The sequence below is a fragment of the Aquila chrysaetos genome, chromosome 2, assembly GCF_900496995.4.
Source record: "Aquila chrysaetos chrysaetos chromosome 2, bAquChr1.4, whole genome shotgun sequence".
In the NCBI taxonomy this organism is placed as follows: domain Eukaryota; kingdom Metazoa; phylum Chordata; class Aves; order Accipitriformes; family Accipitridae; genus Aquila; species Aquila chrysaetos.
In genome coordinates, this window is record NC_044005.1 from 19,483,587 (window position 1) to 19,506,788 (window position 23,202).

The following is a 23,202-nucleotide window of genomic DNA, read 5'->3' on the forward strand; positions in this document are numbered from 1 at the left end:
ACAGAACAACCAAATCAATAGGGCCAAAACAGATTGAATTGTAGCCCAAATCTTCAACTATGTAAGAGGATGCACTGTGAAGCTTCAACCCAGAGAGGTAAAAGCATTTGATGATGTGCAGATGTGTAGCATCACCTGTAACTATGACAATAACATCCTTGACTCTGTAACTAAAGACAAATGAATGTTGCTGCTACTGTAGCAGAAGCAGGGAGTGGGGGGGGAGGCTGCTCTCCTGGGGTGTGTGGGTGGGGTGAGAAGGCATTTACTTCTGCAGAGAAAGAGAGGCACTGGGAAGATTAGGCAACTGTTGCCTTAGAGGAGGAATGATTACTTTTTCATGGGATATCTGAAGTCAGAAAGGGTACATAAAAGGCTACAGAAAGCATGGTCCTGGTCTGGCTTGAAACACAAGATTAAATAAGGGATTAACACTCGCTCTGTGTTTGTCAAAAGCAGGGAGAGACTCATGATTTTTGCAAAAATCTCCTTCCTCTCCTCCCTATATATCGATCAAAGGATAGCACGCCAGAACTGCAGTGGGTTCATGTCCAATCCCAAAGGATTTATAATTCTGTTGCTTTGGTACTTGCTATCCAAAAGCAATTATTTTGTCTTATGTATAAACCAAACCAGTACCTCGTGCATGTCCACTGTCTTCAATCACATAGCTTTCTAAAGAAAAATACTGCTGCACAGTGGAACAGTTCAACTAATTTATTATCTAAAGACTTAGGAAAACAATGGAAAGCTTCTCACAGCAACTCACTATCACCCAAAAACAAATGCTTTGATGGGAAGAGACCGTAAGGCCACATTGCAGATATATGTTACTCAGAGAACAAGTGATTAAGTTGAAGTCATGCCCTAACTTCTCTGCATATTGTAATTCTAAGAATCTGTGGAGTTCACCTCATTTGACTTCCCATATTGAAGATGCATCTCACTAGAGCCGAAGGAAGGCAGCACAGAGTCCAATGGGAAGCAAATCACTTACTACAGAGTTTCTGTAATGACATGGTGGATTTGGTGTAATAAAATCTGGTTGAATAGGAATGTGTTCTTTTGAAGCTGGATAGAGATGTGGTATTAAGTGTAAATCTTCATTAAATCCCAGAAAATGCTGTGGGGTGAGGGGGTTGAAGAAGCTTAGAGGTAACAGAGTTATTTACAATGTCAATATTCTGCACTGCTGTAATGTTCCCCATCAATATGTTAACAAGCAGTCACAACAGAAAAGTAACTTTGAATGTGACATGTTGTAAGGAGGAGGATGCCAAACCCCACTCTTAGCCAGGCTTAAATGACAGCCAAAGGAAAATTGCTTAATGGGACATTTCTTTGCATAGAAGTCTAACACTTCAGAGGAAACGCAGATCCTGAGGAATTTACAAAAGGAGTGTAAAATGCCTTCTGACCAACTGGGGTTTTGATACCCTGTTGAAAGACTGTCACAGCAAACACTTGACATTAGAAAAGAGGTGTATTGAAACTGAGGGTTCTAACATCTAAATAACTTAGTTTTCCCCTATAAGCCCTTTACCTAAGAAAAATGAAAGAAATGAGGCTGTGCATGGATTACTGAAAGCTCAAAGAACTGCTAGTACCTAGTGCATAACCTGTACCTACAGCAAATATTTTACTGGACATTTTGAGGTGGGGGGGACTAGTGCTTCACATTCTGGGTTTGCCTATGAAATAGGGGCAGATACAACAAAAGCATGGAGGAGATAAAACGTAACAATTCTTCACTCTCTTTTTTAACTAAATCATTATGGGTCATCAGATGAAACTAGCAAATGGCAAAGTCAAAGCAAACAAATGGTGGTCTTTATTCATAGACTGCATAGTTAAACCTTAGAAGGTTCTTATAAGTTTGTCGTGACACTAAACAGCTGCTATTGGGCAGTGCTGGAGATGGGATGCTGAGCTAGACATACTGAAGTTTCTATCCTGTATCTCAATAAATCAGTGTGGCATGAAAAATTTAAGAAAAACAGTAATGAAATGATAGAATTGCTGAGTACCAGTTACCGGCTAGCACTAGTCCCAAGTCATACAGTTTACAGTACCAGTGTCAATTATGCAACTTCAGTTAAAAATCCCCATTTTTTCAGATGTATTGAAAATTTGTAATTTATTATTACAGATACTGGTTTTACTACCTGATTTTTCACAGTAGTATTTTATATCTGGTGTGTGTTCCTGGAATCATGTTTATCTGCTGTTTTTATAATCCTTTTTTTTTTTTTTCATTCTTTAAAACTAAGGGTAATCTTTCAGATCTTTCGTCAAAACAATTTCCTGGTCCTTTTAAAGAAGCTTTTAGTTGTAATGCTGCTTATATTAAATCGTATTTTATATTATACTGTGTTAAGAGGTGTCTTCCAGTCACCTGATATAGTACTTGAAACTAATGAGAGTTTTCGTATTTTTTCTGAGGAGCTCCAAGTTCCTTCTGAACTCCAGGAGATATACCACCTGAGTCTGGAATACATTTCTCTTAATTTATCTATCTGTTTCAAAATTTTCTCTTCTGTTATTTCAATTCATGGGACCATCTTATCTTTTTAAATTTAAAAGAGTAGGTTCAAAATCAATAATCATACAACTTTTGTCAAGGTAAAGGGAAAAGGAAAAAATGAATCTCTGCAATATTGTTCACTTCATTAAACCTCTTTTTGCTCTATGGTAATTTAACAGATGCAATATCTTTAAATATGTTAGTAGAAAAAAAGTTGTGGAAATGAACTTCTTAGTTTTCATTTATGCTTTTCAAAAACTGCCCTTCTCCCTTCATTTCACGTGGCACTTCTTTTCACTTACCTCCTTTTCAGTAGGCTCTCTTTAAGAACTACAATGCATACCTTTAAGTTCTGCCATTTAATCACTTTTTTTCTCATATTTTTGTCTCCTTCTTTGGGGGTGGAAAGCAGATGCATGGCTTCTGCAACTATCAGGATGTACTCATGGCCTCCATGCTGAGTTAAAAGTTTTAATTTCCTCATCTCTAGCTTTCAGATCATCTTCATTAGCTTCTCCTTTCTCAAGTCCCCTTCTCCAAAGTTTACAGTCAATTTTCAAAATAGTGAGAATTCACATGTGAGTCTTCTGAAAAGGATTTTGAGTTTAATTACACTGCAGTCAGTATTACTCAGAGGTTTAATGATACCATTATGTAGAACAGCCCTCTGTGTTTCTTCCAACAAATTTGAAAATAATTTCAAATTATTGTGCGTGAGGATTAGGATCCAAAAATCAATTCTTGCTATTAACTAGAAATTCCATCTCTGCCTAACTTAAGCATTTAAAAAAATTGAAATATAAAAAAAATTGAAATTGAAATAAACCCCTATTTCTGTTTTAATAGATGCTGCTTCCTTTCCCCTCTGGACAGTGTTCATTCATTTTCCTTTTCCTCATCAGAAACTGAGTAACATAACAAATATTTTTATTGTTTCATTGTTATAGCCATGTAGATTTTTAATAATTAAACTTTTGAAAGTGTTGTCTGGAATAGTAGTTTTAACTGTACTGTAACTGAAGAAAAAATAAACAAATGAATTTTCAGTGAAGAAATGAATGCTAACTGAAACAGGACTTAAGTTTAATCAAAGATGTAACCCTGGAGTCAGTAACACATCTTCATTTTTATGCACGCTTTCAAGAAACGATCCATTTCCTGACAGAGTTGTACCACTTCCGTTAAAGAGAATTATCAAGCTTGGATGCTTAGCATAACTTCTCCTTTCATGGTAAGACATTAAGTGGTTTTAGAGAGATAAAACTGTTGGCCAGAGCAGTTTCATACAAAAATGCTTTAAACAGCAAATTTACCTACCCAATCTATTTTTCTGATAGTTATCAAGCACAAAATGTTCAATTGCAGATTTAAAAAAAAAAAAAACCACAGAGAATATATGTAAACTAGAAACTAGAACTAATACTGTACTAAAATCTCACACAAAAGCTGTTTCATGCCATGACCGTCTTTCACAGGGAGTCCTTCCCTAAATTCATTTCTTGGTTTCCAAAATTTGATGCTCTTTTTCCCTTGCTGTGCAAATGTTCTCCATGGAGTGATTAAGGGGAACATTTTGTATCATCTGGCTTTCCAACATTTGTACTTTGAAAATAACACCTATTTCTGTAACAATTCAATGACCATAAGAAAGTGCCAGACGCCTCCAACACCAGCTCCATAGAAACTACGTGTTTCATATGCAGCTCTTCTTCAGAAAGAAAGTAAATCAAGTACCTCAAAACTGTCAAGCAGTGACACCCTGGAAGGATGCAGCTACAGCACTAATTTTCTTCTTTCTTTCTCTCTCTCTCTCATTTCCTCTCAGAAGTCTGTACTCTGAGCATTTCAATTTCACCTCAGCCCTCAAACCAGCTTGGCACACCACCACTTTTAGAACCAAAAAGGAAATGTTGTGACACTTTTTCTTAAATGAAGTTCAATAATATATTTCCATGTGGGTATTTCCCACAACATTTTTCCCTCCCTCTCTTCACAATTAGGAATGGCAAGTAAATACACATATTTCTGAACAGTTGTGTTGTGGGGTAGAGAAGGGACATCTATCTTTAGAATTCTGTTACTCCGTGTTCCCAAACTTACAGCTCATGCTCAGCCGAAACATTGAACTGTTGGTTGATTGACCTGTCAGGTCGCTCTTATTGTAAACATGAATATGTAAATGCTACTTAAAAAAAAATACATTTACACTATGGAGGGAGAGTGGCTCTGCATCACCCCACAGTTTTTAATCGTTTTTACATCAATTTTTTTTAACATTGGAGAGATAATTTATTGAATGCACACCTTACAAATAGTATTTTTTTGTTCAGTGTCATAGCACACAAATAAATGAGTATTTAAAATGCAAATAACATTTTCAGCCAGTTAAATTGCACTCAGAGCTGCACTTCTAAAAGCACAGTTTACATAGCAAGGGTGGTTTTACTTCTCCAAACTGTAAACGAATCTATTACAGACCATTCTGTACTCCCTGTGGGTCCACAGCCCATCACTTTTCTGTACTTTCACATGCCTGCTTTGGCTGCAGGCTCAAGCCAAATTTTCTCCCTCATCTGACTCTCTGACTGCCTGTGTTAGTGATTTAAATGGGATAAAGGCAGAATCTGACTGCAGGCACATGACTACCCATATTTCTGACTGCTGGCATGCTTTTGGGAATGGTTGGGCCCCTGACTAGTACTCTCCCAGGCACTGTCCTCGTACAAGTTGGGGGCTAGCACAGCTCAGTAACGGTTTGCAATCTGTATAAATCCAGTAGGCAGTATGGAAAAGGCCACCCTGTTACGAAAGAATTCAGCTGTGTGCATGCAAGCTATGCCATGCTATGTCATGCCACTTGCCCTGACTCCTAAAGAACGAGTCCCAGCTTTATTTTCTGGTACGGATGTTTCCAAATACCTGTAAATCCTATCTACCCTTCAGGTTGACAAAACTGTGTCCTTTTACAAACAACCACAAAGCCACATGATACTGCTTCAAAGATAAAGGTGATAGAGGTAACGAAAACAGCCCCACTATGCCTGGACCGTTCCACTGAAGGGAGGTCCACTCTTAAATCAAGCACGTGACCAAGTTTAATCCTCCACTGCTCCCAAAACTTCAGTTGAAATGAAAACTTGAGCATAGTCTTGTACTCATGGACTGCTGACAGGAGGTTTAGGATTTCAGTACGAGTATAGCTCTTTTGTCTGTCAGAAGGTGGGATTCTTTCCAAGCATTCAGTAGGGCTGCTTTGCTGTTTCTGGATATGACATGAGAATCCCACTACAAAAATATTTTAACACTGGAGAGATTGTTATGCAAAAAAATCTTATTTTTTTTAATGGAATGACCATGTTGCTCAGTTACTTTTTCCAAGGTACAAGTAAATCATCAGGTCCCTCAGTAATAACAATGAACTTTCAGTTCATGCAATAGTATGTTCAAAGCCCAGTCACAACTTAAACCTAAATATACAGGGTAATGACTGTGTCTTGCTATATGCATAGTCAGCAGCTACCACAATGGATCACTAACCTTGGTTCGATGTTTTAGGGTTATCGCCTCATTCTTTAAAGCTGTTTTAGCTGAAATTTAAAGGAGAAAAGAGGTTTCAGCCTGAGACAAATAAGCAGATAAAGTCTGTCAAACTATGAACATCTGAAATGAAGACTATTAGCAACTACTGGATTCATTGCCAGCTCCACTCACACTAAGTGCTAGTACGAAAGAGTGGAGTCAGATTTCAGTTTCTCTCTTCTGAGGCTGCCAGGGACAGTCAGTCCAAAGTGTAGGCTAGTAGAGCCACTGGATAAAATCTAGTACTAGTCTCCTCAAAATGTAACATCTGGGACAGAGATTAATCAGAAGTGGTTGTTACCCCTTGTAAAAAGAAGTAAAACTGACACTCCCCACTAGTTGTACAAAGGAGCCATTAGTTATACAAAGACGCAAGAATTTAATTTAACAACAAACTTTATCAGTTTGTGTTTTCATTATTTTCCCTTTTGTAGTTTAATATTATGCTGACGTAACATTTACTGTCTCTGCAAATGAGAGGCTTCTAAAATCAAGTGACAAAAGTTAGTGAATCAATTATCTTTCAGTTTGAAAACATCTTCTGTGATCAGACTTTCTATATTTATAGTCTTGATATAATACTGTCGGAAAGGCAGTAACTGGATGGACATTTTCAGTGAAGTTATGTCTGTACCATATGCTACAGGGAGATACCTCAACAAAACACCTGCAGTGCTCTGTGGAAAACACCTTCAAAAGTTTTACCAGGAATACTATGAAACCCTTGGATAGTGTTTTTAATTTCTGGGAAGAAAACCAATCCCAAAAGCGCCCTAGAAACAAGGTTTGGTATTTAAACAATTCTATAGTAGAAAGCCCTTATCAACTTTAAATAGTTCAACTCAATCTCTCTACAGGAAAAACTGTAGAAATGTGTGTACGTATACGTGTACATGTATTTTATATATATACGTGTACAAACACACACGCGCACAAATATATAATACTGGAACATGAATAAATGATTAACAGAAGACATTTTATTTCATTGATGCTTGATGTACCAGAATCAGACCCTGCGTGAACACAGCTGTTGTATGTGACTTGGCATTACAAATTAGCATCTTGTTACAGTGTCAAAGGACAGGAAGCAACAGCATTCAAAAGCAACAAGTCAGAAATAACTGTAAATAAGAAATGGTGAGAAAAGTGATTTGTGTGATCTGTCTCAAGGAAATGTGGACTGCTTTAGACGTATCGGATTGCTTCCAAAGCATAGCAGACCGAGCGGCTCAAGTGCGATGAACGGTTCTAATAGGATTCAAAACACATCTTCCTTAAAAATGAAATCAAAACCCGCTGTCAGGACAGTGTGTCCCACGCAGCTAACAGGACCAAATGAAAATGCCCCAAGCAGTGCAGGATGAACCGGGTACACGGATGCACCTACCCAGCGCCTTCTCCCACCCCCGCCTCACAACACACCAAGGCAGGCGACCCCCCTTCACAAGCACATCCAGAGCCGGCATAACCGACCAAGCTCCTCTTTGCTTTGCGACCTTTCAGCGGTCACGGAGGTTGTTTTACCTTGCAGTAAATTCAACCTCCCAAGACGACGGCTCCGCTCGCTGCCCGGCGGCCGGGCCGCGGACGCTGCCTGCTCCCCCAGCCGGGGCCGTCGGGCGCCCTGGCTAAGGGGGAAGGCCGCGTCAGGCGCGACGCGGGACGCCTCTCTCCCCGCACCGCCCCCAGCGCGGCGCGGCGCCAGGCCTGCGCTCACCCGCCGCCCCGCCACCCACGGCCCCATTTCGTGGGGCCCTGGAGCCTGCGTGCCCTGAGCGCCCACCCCGCGGCCGCGGCGCTGTCGCCCGGCGCCGAGCGCTGGCCTGGAGGCGGACATACCGACCTGCCACACTGACGGCGGCAGCTCTCCAGCTGTCCCAGCCCAAGGAGGCGGTCGAGCCGAGCCGAGCCGAGCCGAGCCGAGCCGAGCCGCGCCGCGCCCTGCCCTGCCGCACGGACGGGCCGCCGCTGCGGGCCCGCACACACCGCCCGCGCCCTGCGGCAAGGCGGAGGTTCAGCGGGCGGTGAGGGCCCCGCGGGAACCCCCCCCCGGCCGTCCCTCGCTCCTCACTGCCCCGCCGCGTCCCTTGGCGGGGGGATACCCTGCTCCCCCATCCCCCCGCGCGAGGCTCGAGCTCTGCTCAGCTCCCCCCTGCCGCCACTGCGAGTGAGGAAGCCCACAGCTGCCCCCCCACCCCGTACGATGGAACCGGCCCGTAACTCAAGGGAAGGGCGCCACCGCCGCTCCCTCAGATGATTGCCAGCCCCACGGCCAATCAGCGCCTTCTCTTTTCTCCAGGCAACCCGGCGCCCGCCCTCAAGCGGGGTGGGGGGGAGTGGGAGAGGCGGGAGGGAATGTTTACAAACAAGATTAGGGAGTAGAGGGATTGGGGGGAAATCGGGGGGGCGGAGCCAGCGATTGGCGCAGCCGCTGATCCAATGAGGGAACGCGCCGCTCGGCGGAAGGGCGGGGGGAGGCACGTAGAACGTTCTCTGCCCAACAGTCGCTGGGGTTTGCGGGCGCGCGCGCCCAATGAGTGCCCGGTGAGGGGAGGAAGGGGGCGCGAGCGGCAGCGCCTGAGTAGGAGCCGCTCCTGAGGGCGCCCCCTCCTCCCGTCTCGCTCAGCCTATCCCGGCTGGGCCGCGCTGGGCTCGGCTCGGCTCCGCTCCCTGCTGTTGGGCGGGGAGGGCGGCCAGCGCAAAGGGGGAGGGGAGCCGCAAGGACATGGGCTGGCTCTGAGGGCCGAGGGAGGGAAGCCGACGTGCGTGTGCCTCCCTGTATTTTAATAACTGTTTGTTGTTGGGTGGTGTGGTTGGTTTTTTTTTTTTTGTCCCCCCTCCCCCCCCCCGTTTTCGCCAAGGCGGAGGGGAGAACAGCCGCCCGCCGCCCCCAGCGCGCCTGCATGGCTGCTCTCCCCCGGAGCGCCCCTGGAAAATAAAATCCGCCTCAGGCCAGGTGACGTCCCCTCGCCTCCGCGCTCACACACACGGGGAGCGGCAGAGGCGGGGGAGCGCCCGCCTGTGAAAACATGGAGGGACCCTCGGGCCCGGCGGAGGAAGGGGAGCTGCCGCTGCTCACCGTCAAGCACGAGCTGAGGAACGGTGAGCGGGGCGGGCCTGGGGGGCCGGGGCTGCCGGGGGAGGTCATGGCGGGGGGGGGAGTGTCGACGGGGGAGCGCTGAGGGGAGCGCTCCTGCCTGAGGGGAGGGCGGCGGGAAGCGCGTGGGGTGGCGGAGGGGGCCCGCGCTGCCGGGACTTGGGGAAGAAGTGCTGAGGCAGGAGGTTCAAGAGAGTTGATCGGGAGCAGTAGGGAAATCTCGGTGAGGGGGAAAAAAAAAAAAAAAAAAGAGGATGAGCTGAAAGACATGGCAGGAGCGTGTGAGGTGGGGGGGGGGGAGGGGTCCCTTCTTTTTTTTTTTTTCTGTAAAAAGTATTTCAGTTGGACTTCTGCTGCGTATTTGGCTCCCCTGTCCCACTTCCCCAGTGGTATTTGATGCTTTTGAAGCAGATAGGGGTTAGCTTTTTTTTTTTTTTTTTTTTTTAAATTGTGCATTTGACTTTTATGGCTATGTCACTACTGGGGGGGGGGGGGGCTGTTTGTTACAGTCCTAAATGATGTTGTTTTATGTGACAGCTTTTCTCTGATCTCGGTGAAGTGCCGGAATTCTAGGGAGGTGAATGTGCCAACATGTAACCACAGAGTTATCTGGCTTTTCAGTCTATGAATCTTCTTGTAGCTTGGTAGTTACTTGAAGACCCTAAGACCCTCTAGAGAAGTAGTTCAACATGTGAAATATATATGACCTTTCAAGATAGAGCAGAAATGCTCTGTCCTAGGTTGTTATGTTGGGGAAGATTCTTACATATTTTTAATAAGGACCCTGTGCTTCTCGGAAGTTTCCAGGCAACTTGAATACTGCAGTAAATCCAGATTTTACTGTTTAGAAGTGCGTGTAAAACATAATCAGGATGTATATTCTCTGTATTTATTAACAATGGAGGTGCTATTAACCCATGGCCTTAATTCCTTTTCTCTCCTTTTTTCTCTGTGATAAAGTAAAAGTAACTATATGATGCTGTTCATCGCAAAAGTTTGAGACAACTGCCCCCCCCGGGTTAATGTAGTTGACATTCTCTAACGGGCCTATGGGGAAGGCAAGTGGTGGTGCTGGGTCTTTTCGATTGCCTTGAGCCTTCTGTTCCCCTGTCACTTGGGTCTAGGGGCTCGGTGGAGGTGCCCCAGTGGAACGTAGCTATCACTGCAGCTTTAAAAAAAAAAAAAGACACTCTTCCTGATAGCTACGCAGAAACCAAAGGGACTGTAGTTTCCTTCTTTCAAGAAGAAGCAAAAGAGCTGGTGGAAAACATACTTGTCTCGTTGGGTGTTGCTAGATTTCAGTGTGCAGGAGAAAAAGGAGTAAGGGGAAAGGAAGTTGAACACATTTATTCTATATATTTACCTAGCTAGGTCTAGATTTCTTTTATAAAAGTTGAGACAGCACATATCCCTGTGGAATAGTTATTTAATGATAGTTTGAGGAATAAACACATTCATATAAACTAGACAAAGAGCTGTCTAATATAGCATAATAAGCAATTTTCATTTTGATCCGGATCTTAAAGCTTTGTAGATTCAGGAAGTACTGATACTTGCTTTTAATTTAAAAATTCTCAACCTTGTTTGTGTGTTTTTAAGCTTCTGAAAGTCAGCTTAATAGGAATCAGTTGCTTCTCCCGTCCTCATTCTCTTCTCCTTATTAAGTATTTAGAAAACTCTGCTTTCTGTAAAATGCTTTCTAGCAATGGCTCATCTATTTCTGGAGCATTAGGGTGGAGGAGGGAGCTGCTCTGTCATGTACTCCTGGGAGACTCCTACTCCTGAAGGTGTCAATAGTGTCATCACTATGCAAGACGTATCAAGATACTGTTTCAGAACTTGGCTCTACACAATGCACGGAGATACGATAATTTGAGGAGAAAAACTGCAGTCAGCTTCTGTTGATACAGAAATACACAAATAATCTATAGGATACTCTGGATATTTTTCTTAGTTTTTTGTATTGGGTCTGGCTGTGTGGGTACCTAGCTGCTGGCTAGGGTCAACCCACCACAGTTCTAAAGTGTGCAGCATGATCATTTACTTTTGCTTCATTTTGGCAAAGAGGGTGAGGGGACATGCAAGAACTAGAATTGGAGCCAGAGGATCTTCGTTGTTCTTAAATGCTGAGGTTGTATACCATGAATATCCTTTTAATATGAGTTTTGTTTAGATTCTAGTGTTCCCCTCCTCTCTGTTCTTTCTTTGATGTTGCTAGCTCTGTGACTAATTGAATGATTTAGAATTACATATCGAAAGTAGCTGTCAGTTGGCAGATGAAAAAGAGGTCAGTCTCCACAGTACTTTAAAAGAATGTACTACTGTGGTAGAAATAGTGGCTTCTTTGAGAAGGGAGTGTCTCATTTTCATATAGGGGAAGTTGTTGCTTGAACCTCTTGATAACAAACTCAAAGTACAAAGAATTATGTATTCAATTCAACTAAATGCAGGTGAACTTACAGTTATACTTTGCATTTGCAATTACTTGGGTCTTGGAATTGTTCTAAAAACATTAAACAAGTTAGAGACAGGCATTGATTATGGTCAAGTGAGTAAGTGAACATACTATAAAACTTGAATTTAAGATGAAATGAGTATCTTCAAGAATGAAACAGATGATTCTTGTTACCTTCAAGCAAGTATTGTGGCATATGAAAATGCACAGTTAGAGCATATGCAGTGCTATTTCTACATGGCTCCCAGCTGATTGTTAACCCTATCATACCATGGTTTGACTTCTTTTAAACTTTGACTTTGAAATTACAGTACTGGCTTTGATATGTAGGGTCAACCTTAATTTTAGCTCTATAGCCCATTTTCTTAGGGCCCTGAAACTCCTGTTGTGTGACCAAAAAAGCAATTGCTGAAAAAACATCACTTCATAGGCATGTAGATTGGGTCTGTGATAGGGAAGGAACTGTGGTGCATAACACCTGAGTGCCTCTGTGAGATGCTGTGTGACTTGTTGTATTACAAATACTGGGCACCACTCTGTGTATATACATTTTAATGATGCAAAGAATCAGAATGTCTCCCTATTGCTGGGGAAAATGTAAGCATGCATGTGCTTCAATGGTTGTTCCTTCAGTTGGTTATTTTACAGATTAGGCACAGCAGTGACTTTTAGGACACATTTAAGTTAATAATGATTTTATCCTAATATATTTAGCAACTTTTTTTTTTTTTCCTCCTGTCACGCAAACCATTTTTTCCTTGATAGAAACCTCACAATTCAGCCTCTGAAGAATAGTCACCATCTTTCTTTTCTCACTTTGGGAAGGAAATTAGTTTCTTGGGAAAGTAGAATCACCTTCTCTTTTCAGGAATTAGAAGAAAAAGTATGCCAAAGATCAAATGGTAGGAAGTGGTGACGGTCTCTGATTCTCACTGAAGCTCTCCAGTGAAAATAATAAGAAAATGAAATTTTCTGCATTATCTGTTTCTGGAATCTTGTAAAGGAAGCTGTTTTATTTTTTGAAGGCTAACCTCAGAGTTAGGTCTCCAAAAAGATTAGAAATTTTACTAAGAAGTTACGTATTATTTACAGTTAAAAAAGAATATCATTGCCTCTTCACATTTTCTATTTCCTGGTAATGCTGTGGAACTGAACAAGGGCAAATGTAAAGCCTATTAGAGAAAAATTTTTGTGTGATAGGGAAGGATATGGGCAGAGAGGGAAAGACTTGTGATGTAGGAAGCTAAGAAGGAAATAAAACTGTTAATACTGAGATTTCCCCCCAAGAGCTTCTATTGTAGCTCTTGTTTTGGGGACAAAACAAAATAAGGATCAAAGGATCCTGAACCTTCGGTGTGTGTGACTAGGTAGGAGGTTGCCCGTTTTGCAGCATGCATGTGCACTCCCTGCTTTGCCCAGCGAGAGGCAGAGATTAGCAAAATGGGATCTTGGAAGGAACTTGAGAGATGTTCCATGAATGTATGGACAATAGTCTGTACATATATTGTTTGTTTTGCTTTAAGACATTGTTCTTTTCCTTTTGACAAATCCATTTTGAAGAGGACACTGGATTCATTTTAATGCTATCACAAACTTTGGGCTAAGGAACTTGCTTTAGTTTGCAATTTGTCTGACTGTAACACGTGACATGCGAAAAGGTGTGTATAGCCCAGAAGTCAACGTAGCAATGGGCTGCAGGGCTCCAGAGGTAGAAGAATTTGGAACTTCTTCTTGAGTCAAATAGTCTTAACTTATAATTCAGCATGAAACTATAAAAGGCTTCAGACAATAAAGACATGGACTATTTGAAGGGTTTAATGTTGCAAATTCTTGGTTACCCCTTGTCCTGGTTTCAGCTGGCATAGAGTTAATTTTTTTCTTAGTAGTCAGTACACCCCTTCTTCAATGAGAACTTAAACTAGAATGGATTTATTTGTAAATGGTAAGGTTCATGTTACATTGTAAGGCATTGTGAAAATTTCTATAGCTAAAAAACATGATGAATCACGCATTAAATAGAGTATTCAACCTTTGCTATGGAGCTATACCTGGCACCTCTATAGTATTCTGTTTTTTATTTTTGAAAGGAAACATTCTTATGAAAGCTTAAAGATACTTTTAAATTTGTATTTTCTGTAAGACAGATTTTTTTTTAATTTGACTCTATGTACTAATTCTCTGTTGTTTAGAGATCGGGAGATATTAATAGTTGAATATTTCAAAGCTTGGATTGCCTTTACTTCCACTTTACTCTTTTGAGCACTCAGATATATGTGTTCTCATATTGCTGTGGGAAGTATAAAGTGTGTTTTAAGAGTAAGTTTATGAATCATCCTTAATACAGCTTAAATCTCTGGATTTTACTCTTTACAGAATCAATACTTTTAAAAAATGTTTTGTAGTCTAGGAATTTATTGTTATTTATCTTCTGGTAACTTTGATTATGATAAGCTTTGATTATGAAGGGGTAGAATGACTATTAATCGTTTGTTTGTTTGTTTTTTCCAGGCTTTGGAATTTAACAAACCTGGCTAAAATGATCTGTAAAAGGGTCTGGTACCATTGCTCATTTTGCTCTCATTGCTTCAGTGATATTCCATAAAACGTGTAATATAAATGGGGACTGGTAGTCACAGTCTTAATTGTCAGCCTGTTGTTCAGCTTTGTTTCAATGTATTCTAAATGTGATGGTTTAAAAGCTCATGCTAGATTCCACAAAGGAGTTAGGAGACTTACATGCCACTTTAATGCACTTTAGGATTTTATTCAGGAGGCAATTCAGAAAACACTTGCCAGACTTGCTTAAACATATGAGACAGCCTGAGTATCTGAGGGTGTGATTTGCAGCTATATTCTTCATGTAAATATTTCTGTTGGATCCCCTTCATTGCTTGGCATCATTTGATATCTTAGGTAAACATTCTCTCTCTCTATCTCTCTAACCATTATACAATCCTAATGATGAGGTGCAAGCTCTGCTAAGATTTCTTTGCTTCTGACTCATTCTGTAGATAGGCAGATGACCTGGTTTATGAAGGACTCGCCTTACATGCAGTCACTTTATTTGTTTTTGTGTTTTGTTCTGGGATCTATTGTGATTGTTTCCTCTTCCTGTTTTTTGTTGATGTCTGTAAATATTTTATGCTGGCTTGGACAGATGGTTATAAAAGCTTTACCTGAGGGAGGATAATCCTGAAGATAATTCTTAAATTTCCTGGTTAATGTCTGCATGAACTAATATGTAAATACCTTCCATCAACATTTAAATTGTCAGTTGCTCTTCTTTTGTTGATAAATTAATCTACATTCTGTTACTTTTAACACTGTGTCCAAAGGGCCTGTGATTCAATAAAGTGTATTTTTTTTCAAGTGTTGTGCTGATTTCTGATGATAGAGACCAAAGGTGATTCATATCTTGTATTTAGATAGAATTTCTTGTTTGAAAAGGTATGCACGGTCTTTAGATATCTGTTCTTTTGATCTGACTGTTTCAATTCTGTTCAGCATTAGATTATCTATAGCAACTTTATTCATTAGCATCTTGCCTAATTACACTTCGGGGTTTTTTGGCTATTTTGTGATGTATAGTGTTACTGCACATTAGTCTTCTAACTAGCCATGGATGTGCTTCTAGGTTGAATTTTTGTGACCTCATAGTGATTCATCTCACAGTAACGGCAAACCTCATAGCAAAATTGCCTCCGTAGTAGCAAAAGGGCTACTGCTGATGAATGCACATGGATCTTAACAAGGAACATTTTCCAGTTCAGACTATTGTGGGTCTGGATTGTTAATCTCAGATGTCTGCACTTTTATCTTTATTTCAGCTTCTGATGTGCAAATGATAACTTTGGGATGGTCTTCTGCAGCTTCAGTCTATTTTCATAATGGTAGTGATAGTTTCCTATCACATTCCCCACAGCATTTCACGCTTCTGAATTTCCACACACTGTATTCCGCTTAGCTAGTACTTCAGAGGTCTTTGTCATCTTTGGCTGTGTAAAGCTTTGGCTTCCAGGCCTTCTAGAATGGCATCAGCAGCTTTGTAAGATCTTGAATTTTTTTTTCCGTTCAGATGGTCTTCTCCGTAAGCATCCAGTATTACAGAGAATGAACAGTTGTCACCCCAGTTATCTTAGCTGTGATCCTAGAGTTCAGAGTAACATGAATTGCATTTTCTCTTCTTCGATGCGAGTTCAGAACTGTGTGTGTGCATGTTTATTTTTGCTCTAAATTCTTTTTTGGCCTAAGAAAAATGCAGGTAGTTCTTGAGATGGTATGGTTTTTAAATTCCTTTTCAAGTTTATAAGATAATTCCCTGTTCTTCCTGATTAAATGGTACTCTTGTTCAGTGACCTGACAATTACTGGTTGGTGATGGTCTGTCACATTTCAAGGACTGCAGAATATTTTTCACTTCACAAATAGTTCTCAGTTGCTGTAACCAGTTACAATCAAAGTATAATTTTATATATAGCAGAAAAACAGTATTACGTCCTAAGTGCATTTACTTCAGTGTCTAACAAGCAACAGTTGCATAGTTTCTGTTACGTGGTATGTTTTTGGGTTTTGTTTGGTGTTTTTTGGGGTTTGTGTTTTTGGGTTTTTTTGTTTGTTTGTTTTGGTTTGGGGTGGTTTGTGGTTTTTGTTTTTTTTTTTTTTCCCCAGAAAGGAATGTGTTAGTTTGGGTGTTTTTCCTTGAAATTAAGGAACTCTTCATTCTGAATAAGGGATGAGCTCAAGTTTGTGTTCATACAACTTTGAAAACAGCATCTGTTCTTTGTTGCTGTGACTTGAAAAAGTAGATCTGTTAGGTGAGTGGAGATGGGCCATTCTCTGAAGTAACAGGTTAGAATCAAGTTGATCTTGGTACCAGGCATTGGACACCTAATAGTTTGAAATATTACAGAATGTCTTCTGTCCTTTTTTCCTTCTTGCTTTCTCTATTCTGCTTTAAATTGTCTGAAGTTCATTGTTCTGCTCAATAAAACAGCAGAGCTGGTCTCACATTGCAGATAATAGCAGAGACAAGTCACAGCTTTCAGGCAGAGCTTGTCTTTGAGGGTTGCTTGATCTAGTTCAGTAGAAGAAGCTCCAGTTTTGTCTGCTTCAAAATCTGTATGTAATGGAGTCCAGAAACAGAGGACACAGCACATTTTAACTTGAAAACAACCACTGTGGAAATATTATTTAAATTAAAACGCAATTATTATTATTAAATTAAAAGCAAATAGAGTCATGACACAGTACCAGCTTGCACAGTTCTTACTTCACACTTGGCTGTCTCAAAGTTCAGGTATATTGCAGGTGACAGTCATGTCTGTTATGTCATCTGGAGATCCTCCATCAAGCAGAAATACTTTGTTCTGGTTCCTAGAGTTAAACAGACTGTCCTACCTCCAGGGGGCTGAGAACGACAATACTTACCTCCATGCATTGGTGTCCCTGCATGAGCGGGTTTGTCTTTGTAGTGAGCATATTTCGAGATATTTGCTTTTTTTTTGCTTTCAGAGGTGGTAATTGCAACCACTACCACTACTTCATCTTTGTTTTTATGGATACCACGATGTCTTGGCCTTTCCCTTTAGCCTTTGTTTCTGGGTTGACCTGTTGTATCTTGCTGTTGCCCTCAGCTGCATACTCCTTCTTACCATGTTGGTCCAATGCTGATGACTGTGGACTACAGTAGAAAATCAGTAAATGGAAGCTTTTCCTACTTGTGCGCCTAAGCAGTTAGCTTGTCTCCTAGAAGGTGCAGTCAGCTTACTGCTTTTCTTCATGATGTACCACCATCCTTTATACTGCTGTGTCATGTGTAGCTTCAGATCGTTTGTGGAGAAAGTCTCATCCTGTTGACTTGGACAGTACTTTCTTCCTGTCCAAGCTTAGTTCCCTTCCTTGGTACTCCTCAGCTGATGTGTCAACAGACTTGAAGAAAAAGGGCACGGAGAAGTAAATTTTCTGTTTCCAAAACTGCTTTCTTTGCACTCAATTCTTAACCTAAGAGGTTTCCTAAAGCTGCTGTTTCTGAATGGCATCTTTGCATACACTAAAATACTATGGTACTATTTACTAGAAATACTGCTAGCTAGATGCTGGAGTGTACATCCTTGACAGATACGTTGTCTTCATGCAGGTTGCACAGGCAGTTGTTGGGTCAGGTTCTGATACCAATCCTAGCATGGTGATGTCTGTGAGGTGGGAGAAGCCTTTCACTGTTCTCAGTGGTAGTAGTAGTAGCCTTCTTGTTGGAATCCTTTAAAGCCTCTCAAACTTGGAACATGTATCTTGTAATTGCGGAAAGCCTTCCTTGTGAAGGGTCCTCCAGCAGTGGTCATCTGGGTTCCTGAGAGCGACTGGTCAATAGAATAACTGATCTCTGGGGATTTATGCTCCTGGAAGCAAGTTGAAGGAAATGTTGGTATGATGACTTTCGTTCTGGAGAAACTGCATCTCGTCTCATCTAGAATGTCGAGAAGTGCTGTGCCTGATTTCAGCAGATGAAGACAAAGAACTGCTCTAGCAGTGTCATCGGAAAGAACGTGGCACAGACACCAGCTCTTCAGCTTGCTTTTCTTGGGGTATGACTTCAGAGATGGACTGAGTGCAGCAACTGAGGCTGTTGGAGCAAGCCATTGCCAGCTGTGGCAACATTGGGAGAAGCACTTTCTGGGAATTGTTAATCTTTTTTTTGAGCTTTGAAGGTTTGTTATTTTTTATTTTTATTAAGGATAATTCTACTTCTTGCTTTATAGGGAGTAATTCTGAGAGAAAGTTTGTATGTCTCAAGTGTCCTATCATACCTTTATGTGTTGTGCAGCACCTTTTAGCTATCTGATCTTGTGGGATGGCTTTTTTCCTCAATATAATACAAAAAGAATGAGGTGGGACTTATTTTATAGTGATCATATTATTTCTGATGTAGTTTTCGCCTTTTACTATGAAAATAATATTACAATAACCTTCAAGACATTTAATTTTTTTGTTAAAGATAAGGCAGTTAAACATCCTAAATGGAAGTAAAAATGGAATTAAGTGGATAGTGCAAAATTATGACTCGCATTGAATTATGTAGTTGTTTCAAAGGTATCACTAGGAATCACTCAGCTTTTTACTGTGTAACCTCGTTAAAGTGGGAAAGGTTTTACTAATGTTACTGAATGTGGAATACAAGTTAAATTGAGTTTATGGTACAGTTTAGATTAATGAATTGAGTTTAGGACTTGATCTCTTCTTAGGACTATAGCCAGCACTACAAATCTTCAGCCTGTTATTGGAGATGCAGCATTTCTCTGTGTTCTACTCTCTCAGTCTTCCTATTCAGTTTCAAGAACATGGCAGGATTAAGTGACTGTTTTGCTTTACAAGGGTGTTTAATTGAAAAGCTGCCTGCTGACAGCTGTTAAAGGGTGTGAGACGGTAAAACCTTTCTGGAGTACTCCATAACGGAAGATCCAAATCAGTGGATTTGTCAGTGAAATATTTCTTCCCACTCTTGAGTTCAGCACTTACCTAGCTGGTATCCAGAGAAGTTCTATGTTCTGAATCTTTTCAGTGACATCCACTGCTTCATTAAAACCATGGACACTCTAGTCCAGGTCTGTTTAGGATAGTCCCTGACTCTTGTTGTCCTTGGCAGGAAAGACACTGTTTTGAAACTGTATACACTGAGTACCTTTCTTAGTACTTGTTAAGAAGAGTAATATGTAATATTAAGTTGCTTCAAGACAGACTGCTTTCTGACTGTGAAATGATGTACTGTAATTATATAGACACTAAATCAGTCTAGATTTGCCTTACCTGGTATTACTCCTTTCTTGGCTCATGAGTGCATCTTCCTTAAGCAATGACTGCAATGTAGCACTAGCAACAGTATTTGTTCTGTTTGCAGTGAAAATAGTACAGCAAGCTTCAGTTCAACTCATGTAGTGCATATTGCCTCATTAATTTGTTAATGATTATGGTACTGTATTGCCTAGTATATGTTATTAAAATAGAACTGATCACAAAAGTATTATTTCTCTAATAATTTCACTGTGCTGTGTGTTGGGGTTTTTTATGTGTAGTATTAGGATAGCTTGTAGATTCCCTCAGATTTGCAAAAATCATTGTCCTGCGTACTACTGTTTGTACAAGGAAAAAATCCTGAAAGCTCTTTTAGACTTTCTAATCTCCCAGTAGCTTTGAGTGGTCTCTCTGCACTTATTCCAGGTGGGATTAATCCCTTGTAAAGATGAATGATAAGAATTGAAAATAATATTTTAGATGAGATTTAATCAGTACCTTGCATGAGAGCACTGTTACCCTATCCCAACTACATGCATTTTGTGTGTGTGTACAGATTCCTAGGGCTTGGAATAAGCCACAAATTTGCTTTTTCATTTATTTAGTGTTTGGATTTTTTTATACTTGTTCCTCCTTTGCGAAGAGATGTCTTTCTGAAGCTTTCAGTTTTCTGTTTGTTTTGAGTTGTTGAGTTACTGAAGTTCTGTGAGTGGACATTAACTATACGCTTTCATAATTAATTCAGAAAGCACACTGTCTTGATAAAGTTTCTTAGAAATATCAAACCAAATGAGAATTGCTGTTGAACATAGTAAGTTAATTTCAGCATCTATTAAAGAGTTTTCCTCTTTTGGTTAAGAGATGTTTGTACTTGAAATCTGTTGTACTGCTCCTGAAAGTTTCTTGCACATCTTTTAAGCCTTTTTTTTTTTTTTTTTCTTTTAATACCAGCTTTTAAACATACAGTTTGGCTTCAAGTTGCTCTTTGAGAGGCATTCTCTTAGCAGCCATGCCAGCTTATGCAGCCTCTGCTACTTGATGCTGCATCCTTAATTGTGCTAGTAAAACTGCTTATGTAGCTGCTTGTTAAAGTGGATCAGGGAACTGAACTTGGTTAGGAATAGTCAAACTTAGTTCCTTTTTTGCCTTGCTGCTTTTAACCTGGATCATTTCAATGAGCAGCTTTGCTGAATGGCCTGCAGTCATACTGATGCAAATGGATGGATAATATTATGATAGGAATGAAAGATGGAGAAAATGGAACTGCTTAAGGCTTTCTTATAGCAGCTTATAAAAGAAAAAAAAACAAACCCAAAACCCAACAACAAAGTAACCCACCACAATTTGTTTTTTAAATAGGGCTCTTCACTTCCCTCTTTAGAAAAATGTCTGTTAGACAAAAAAAATACTCGAAGTGCTATAAATTTGTATAAAGGTAGAATCTTCTCTCCCAAACTCCCCAACAAATGAAACAGCTTTGTAGCAACTTAGATTTTTCCAGACTTGTTGGTTGTGTAGACTCAAGGTCTTTCCTACTCGATAGTAGTGGAGAGTGTTTATAGGTTTAGTAATCCTATGTTAAATGCATGAATAGTTATTGGAGCTCTGCTTAAGTCATCCCAAGTGCCAGATAATCCAAGAACATGAGAGTATTCAGGGTGCTAGGGCTAAGGAATGACCTGATTGCTGTCTATAACTATGCAAGTAGAGATTACAGACAAGGTGGAACTAGACTCTTTCAGAGGTGCCTAGTGATAGGATGAAAGATGTGTATATAAGCTAGATGGGCTTCAGTTATTATTCTGTGGTTTTATACATCCAGGAACACCAATGGCAGAAAGAAAATTGCTCTCCCTTGCTTTTCAAGTTAAAAGAATACGGTATGCAACTGGAATGTCCTTTTAGTGTTGCTTATTTCGTTCATCTGCTAACTTATTTTTACTGAAGCTGTATTAATATGTCAAAATGATGTTTCAGTGTACTACATATCTGACTGGAATTTTTTTTTCCTTCAGCAAATTTGACAGGCCATGCAGAGAAAGTTGGCATTGAAAACTTTGAACTCCTGAAAGTTCTTGGAACAGGGGGTAAGATACACTATTTTTCTAAGTTGAATGTTGGAAGCACTACTCTTAAGTATATTTTTGTTTTCTAGCTGAGGTTTTGCTAATTGTAACATTTTTTAGGAAGATACATCACTTCTGTATGCATAGCCTAATTTTCTTCACTTTTTTACTCACAAATATTGTGCAAAATTGGAGGTCACGTTCTAGCTTACAACACTTTTGAAGATGCACTTTTTCAAAAAAATGGAAAATAAATGGCTTGAGATTTGTGACAATACAGTTTGTGAAAAGTATGATCTAACTTAAAGCATGATCTTGATAATTTCATTAAATTTTCAGACTATGTTTTCATGAATTTCTGGAAAAAACCAGTAATGTTAGTACATTAATGAAGAGGATGCTCCACTCTTTAACCGTATGTTTTAGAGTTGCCCTATTCAAATACTAGTAATTTTTAAGATAAAAAATTTTCACGGTTGTATAGTGGATTTCAGCACAATGTTGGAGATTGGTATGATGTTGTAGGATTGCTGACTGTAGCCAACAAAAGAGCTTTGTTTCTCCTTTGTTAAAGGGACACACACACAGGCCTGTACACAGACTAAAAGTAATTATTTTTATAATTCTTAGTGTGTTTATGCATTTTTTTGTCAGTATTAACATCAGATGCAGTGTTGAGTAGATTGGGATAATCATGAAGATGGACTATCATCAAGGTCTGAAGAAGTTATAAGTTAGTTATGATATTAAATTTTGGGTGTTACCAGCCATTACTGGCTAGCAGTGAGGCTGTAGTTGCACAAGCTGCTACATCACTAAAAAGAGCAAAGGGTTTTGATTTTCACATGTAGCTGTCATACAGATTATTTCATAAATTCATTAAGCCATTAAATCACTTGAGGGTATATTTTTCTGTTTCTGAAGTAAATTTTTTAAAATTTAAATTTAACAGGCTTAAAAATTCAACCCTTGCTGTTAAATTGCAGTAGTTAGTGGTAGAAGCAAGTAGGCTTTAATATTCATAGATATATGTTGCATATTCATAGGTAGAAGCAGCTATGCTGTTCTGAAGTGGCCAGTATTGGTCTGAGTGGGGTTGACAAAAATGAAATTACTTACAATTATGCATTTATGTGAGGATGTCTTTCTGTCTTGCTGATGGAAGCATTGGTTGGATTTTTAATTGTACATGTGTGTGTCTGTGTATATATGAAAACTAGTCCCATGCCTGATTTTTTTCCTTTTTCCTTACCACTGCCGTTAGTCTGAGATCACCTTAATATTACAACTATTGGATTTGGAATACAAAGTAAGTTTTGGTGTTTTTTTAAGTGTCAGTCTTCAAGTTAAGACTAGTAGTAGCCTGACCTCCTCCTCCTGTCTTTAGGCAGTAACTGTGAAATACCCCTTTTGCTGCTGTTAAACTGTTGTCTGTCATTCATTGCTACCTTCCATGTCCTCTCTTCATGAACAGATAATTTCTTTTGGCCTGGGATACTCTTAATCATAGGAGGTAGTCCTTAAGCTCATAGTGCAAAGCAATCCTATTCACTCAGGTTAACAGGGTGTCCTAGTTTCAGCTGGGATAGAGTTAACTGTCTTCCTAGTAGCTAGTACGGTGCTATGTTTTGAGTTCAGTATGAGAAGAATGTTGATAACACCGATGTTTTCAGTTGCTGCTAGTAGTGTTTAGA

General features: G+C 40.2%; 2 protein-coding genes across 13 annotated transcripts in view; one reads left to right on the plus strand and one right to left on the minus strand.

Moving 5' to 3' along the window:
- The window catches only part of DGLUCY (D-glutamate cyclase), a 48,646-nt gene extending 40,362 nt beyond the window's left edge, over positions 1-8,284 (minus strand). For 4 of the 7 annotated variants that reach the window (XM_029997306.2, XM_041127814.1, XM_029997315.2 and 1 more), the window contains exons 1-2: positions 7,950-8,284; positions 6,062-6,111 (exon numbers count right to left, since the gene is read on the minus strand). The gene's annotated coding sequence lies outside the window, so the exon portion shown is untranslated. The remainder of the gene's footprint in view (positions 1-6,061; positions 6,112-7,949) is intronic. The other 3 variants (XM_029997327.2, XM_029997321.2, XM_041127818.1) reach the window with 2 other exon arrangements.
- A 299-nt stretch (positions 8,285-8,583) lies between these two features.
- Positions 8,584-23,202, plus strand: part of RPS6KA5 (ribosomal protein S6 kinase A5) — an 83,998-nt gene continuing 69,379 nt past the window's right edge. For 2 of the 6 annotated variants that reach the window (XM_030006524.2, XM_030006558.2), the window contains exons 1-2: positions 8,586-9,208; positions 21,458-21,529. In XM_030006524.2, the coding sequence (XP_029862384.1) occupies positions 9,136-9,208; positions 21,458-21,529 (145 nt within the window). In that variant the 5' untranslated portion in view covers positions 8,586-9,135. Of the gene's footprint in view, positions 9,209-9,407; positions 9,427-21,457; positions 21,530-23,202 lie in introns of those variants that run through there. The other 4 variants (XM_030006552.2, XM_041120218.1, XM_030006533.2 and 1 more) reach the window with 4 other exon arrangements.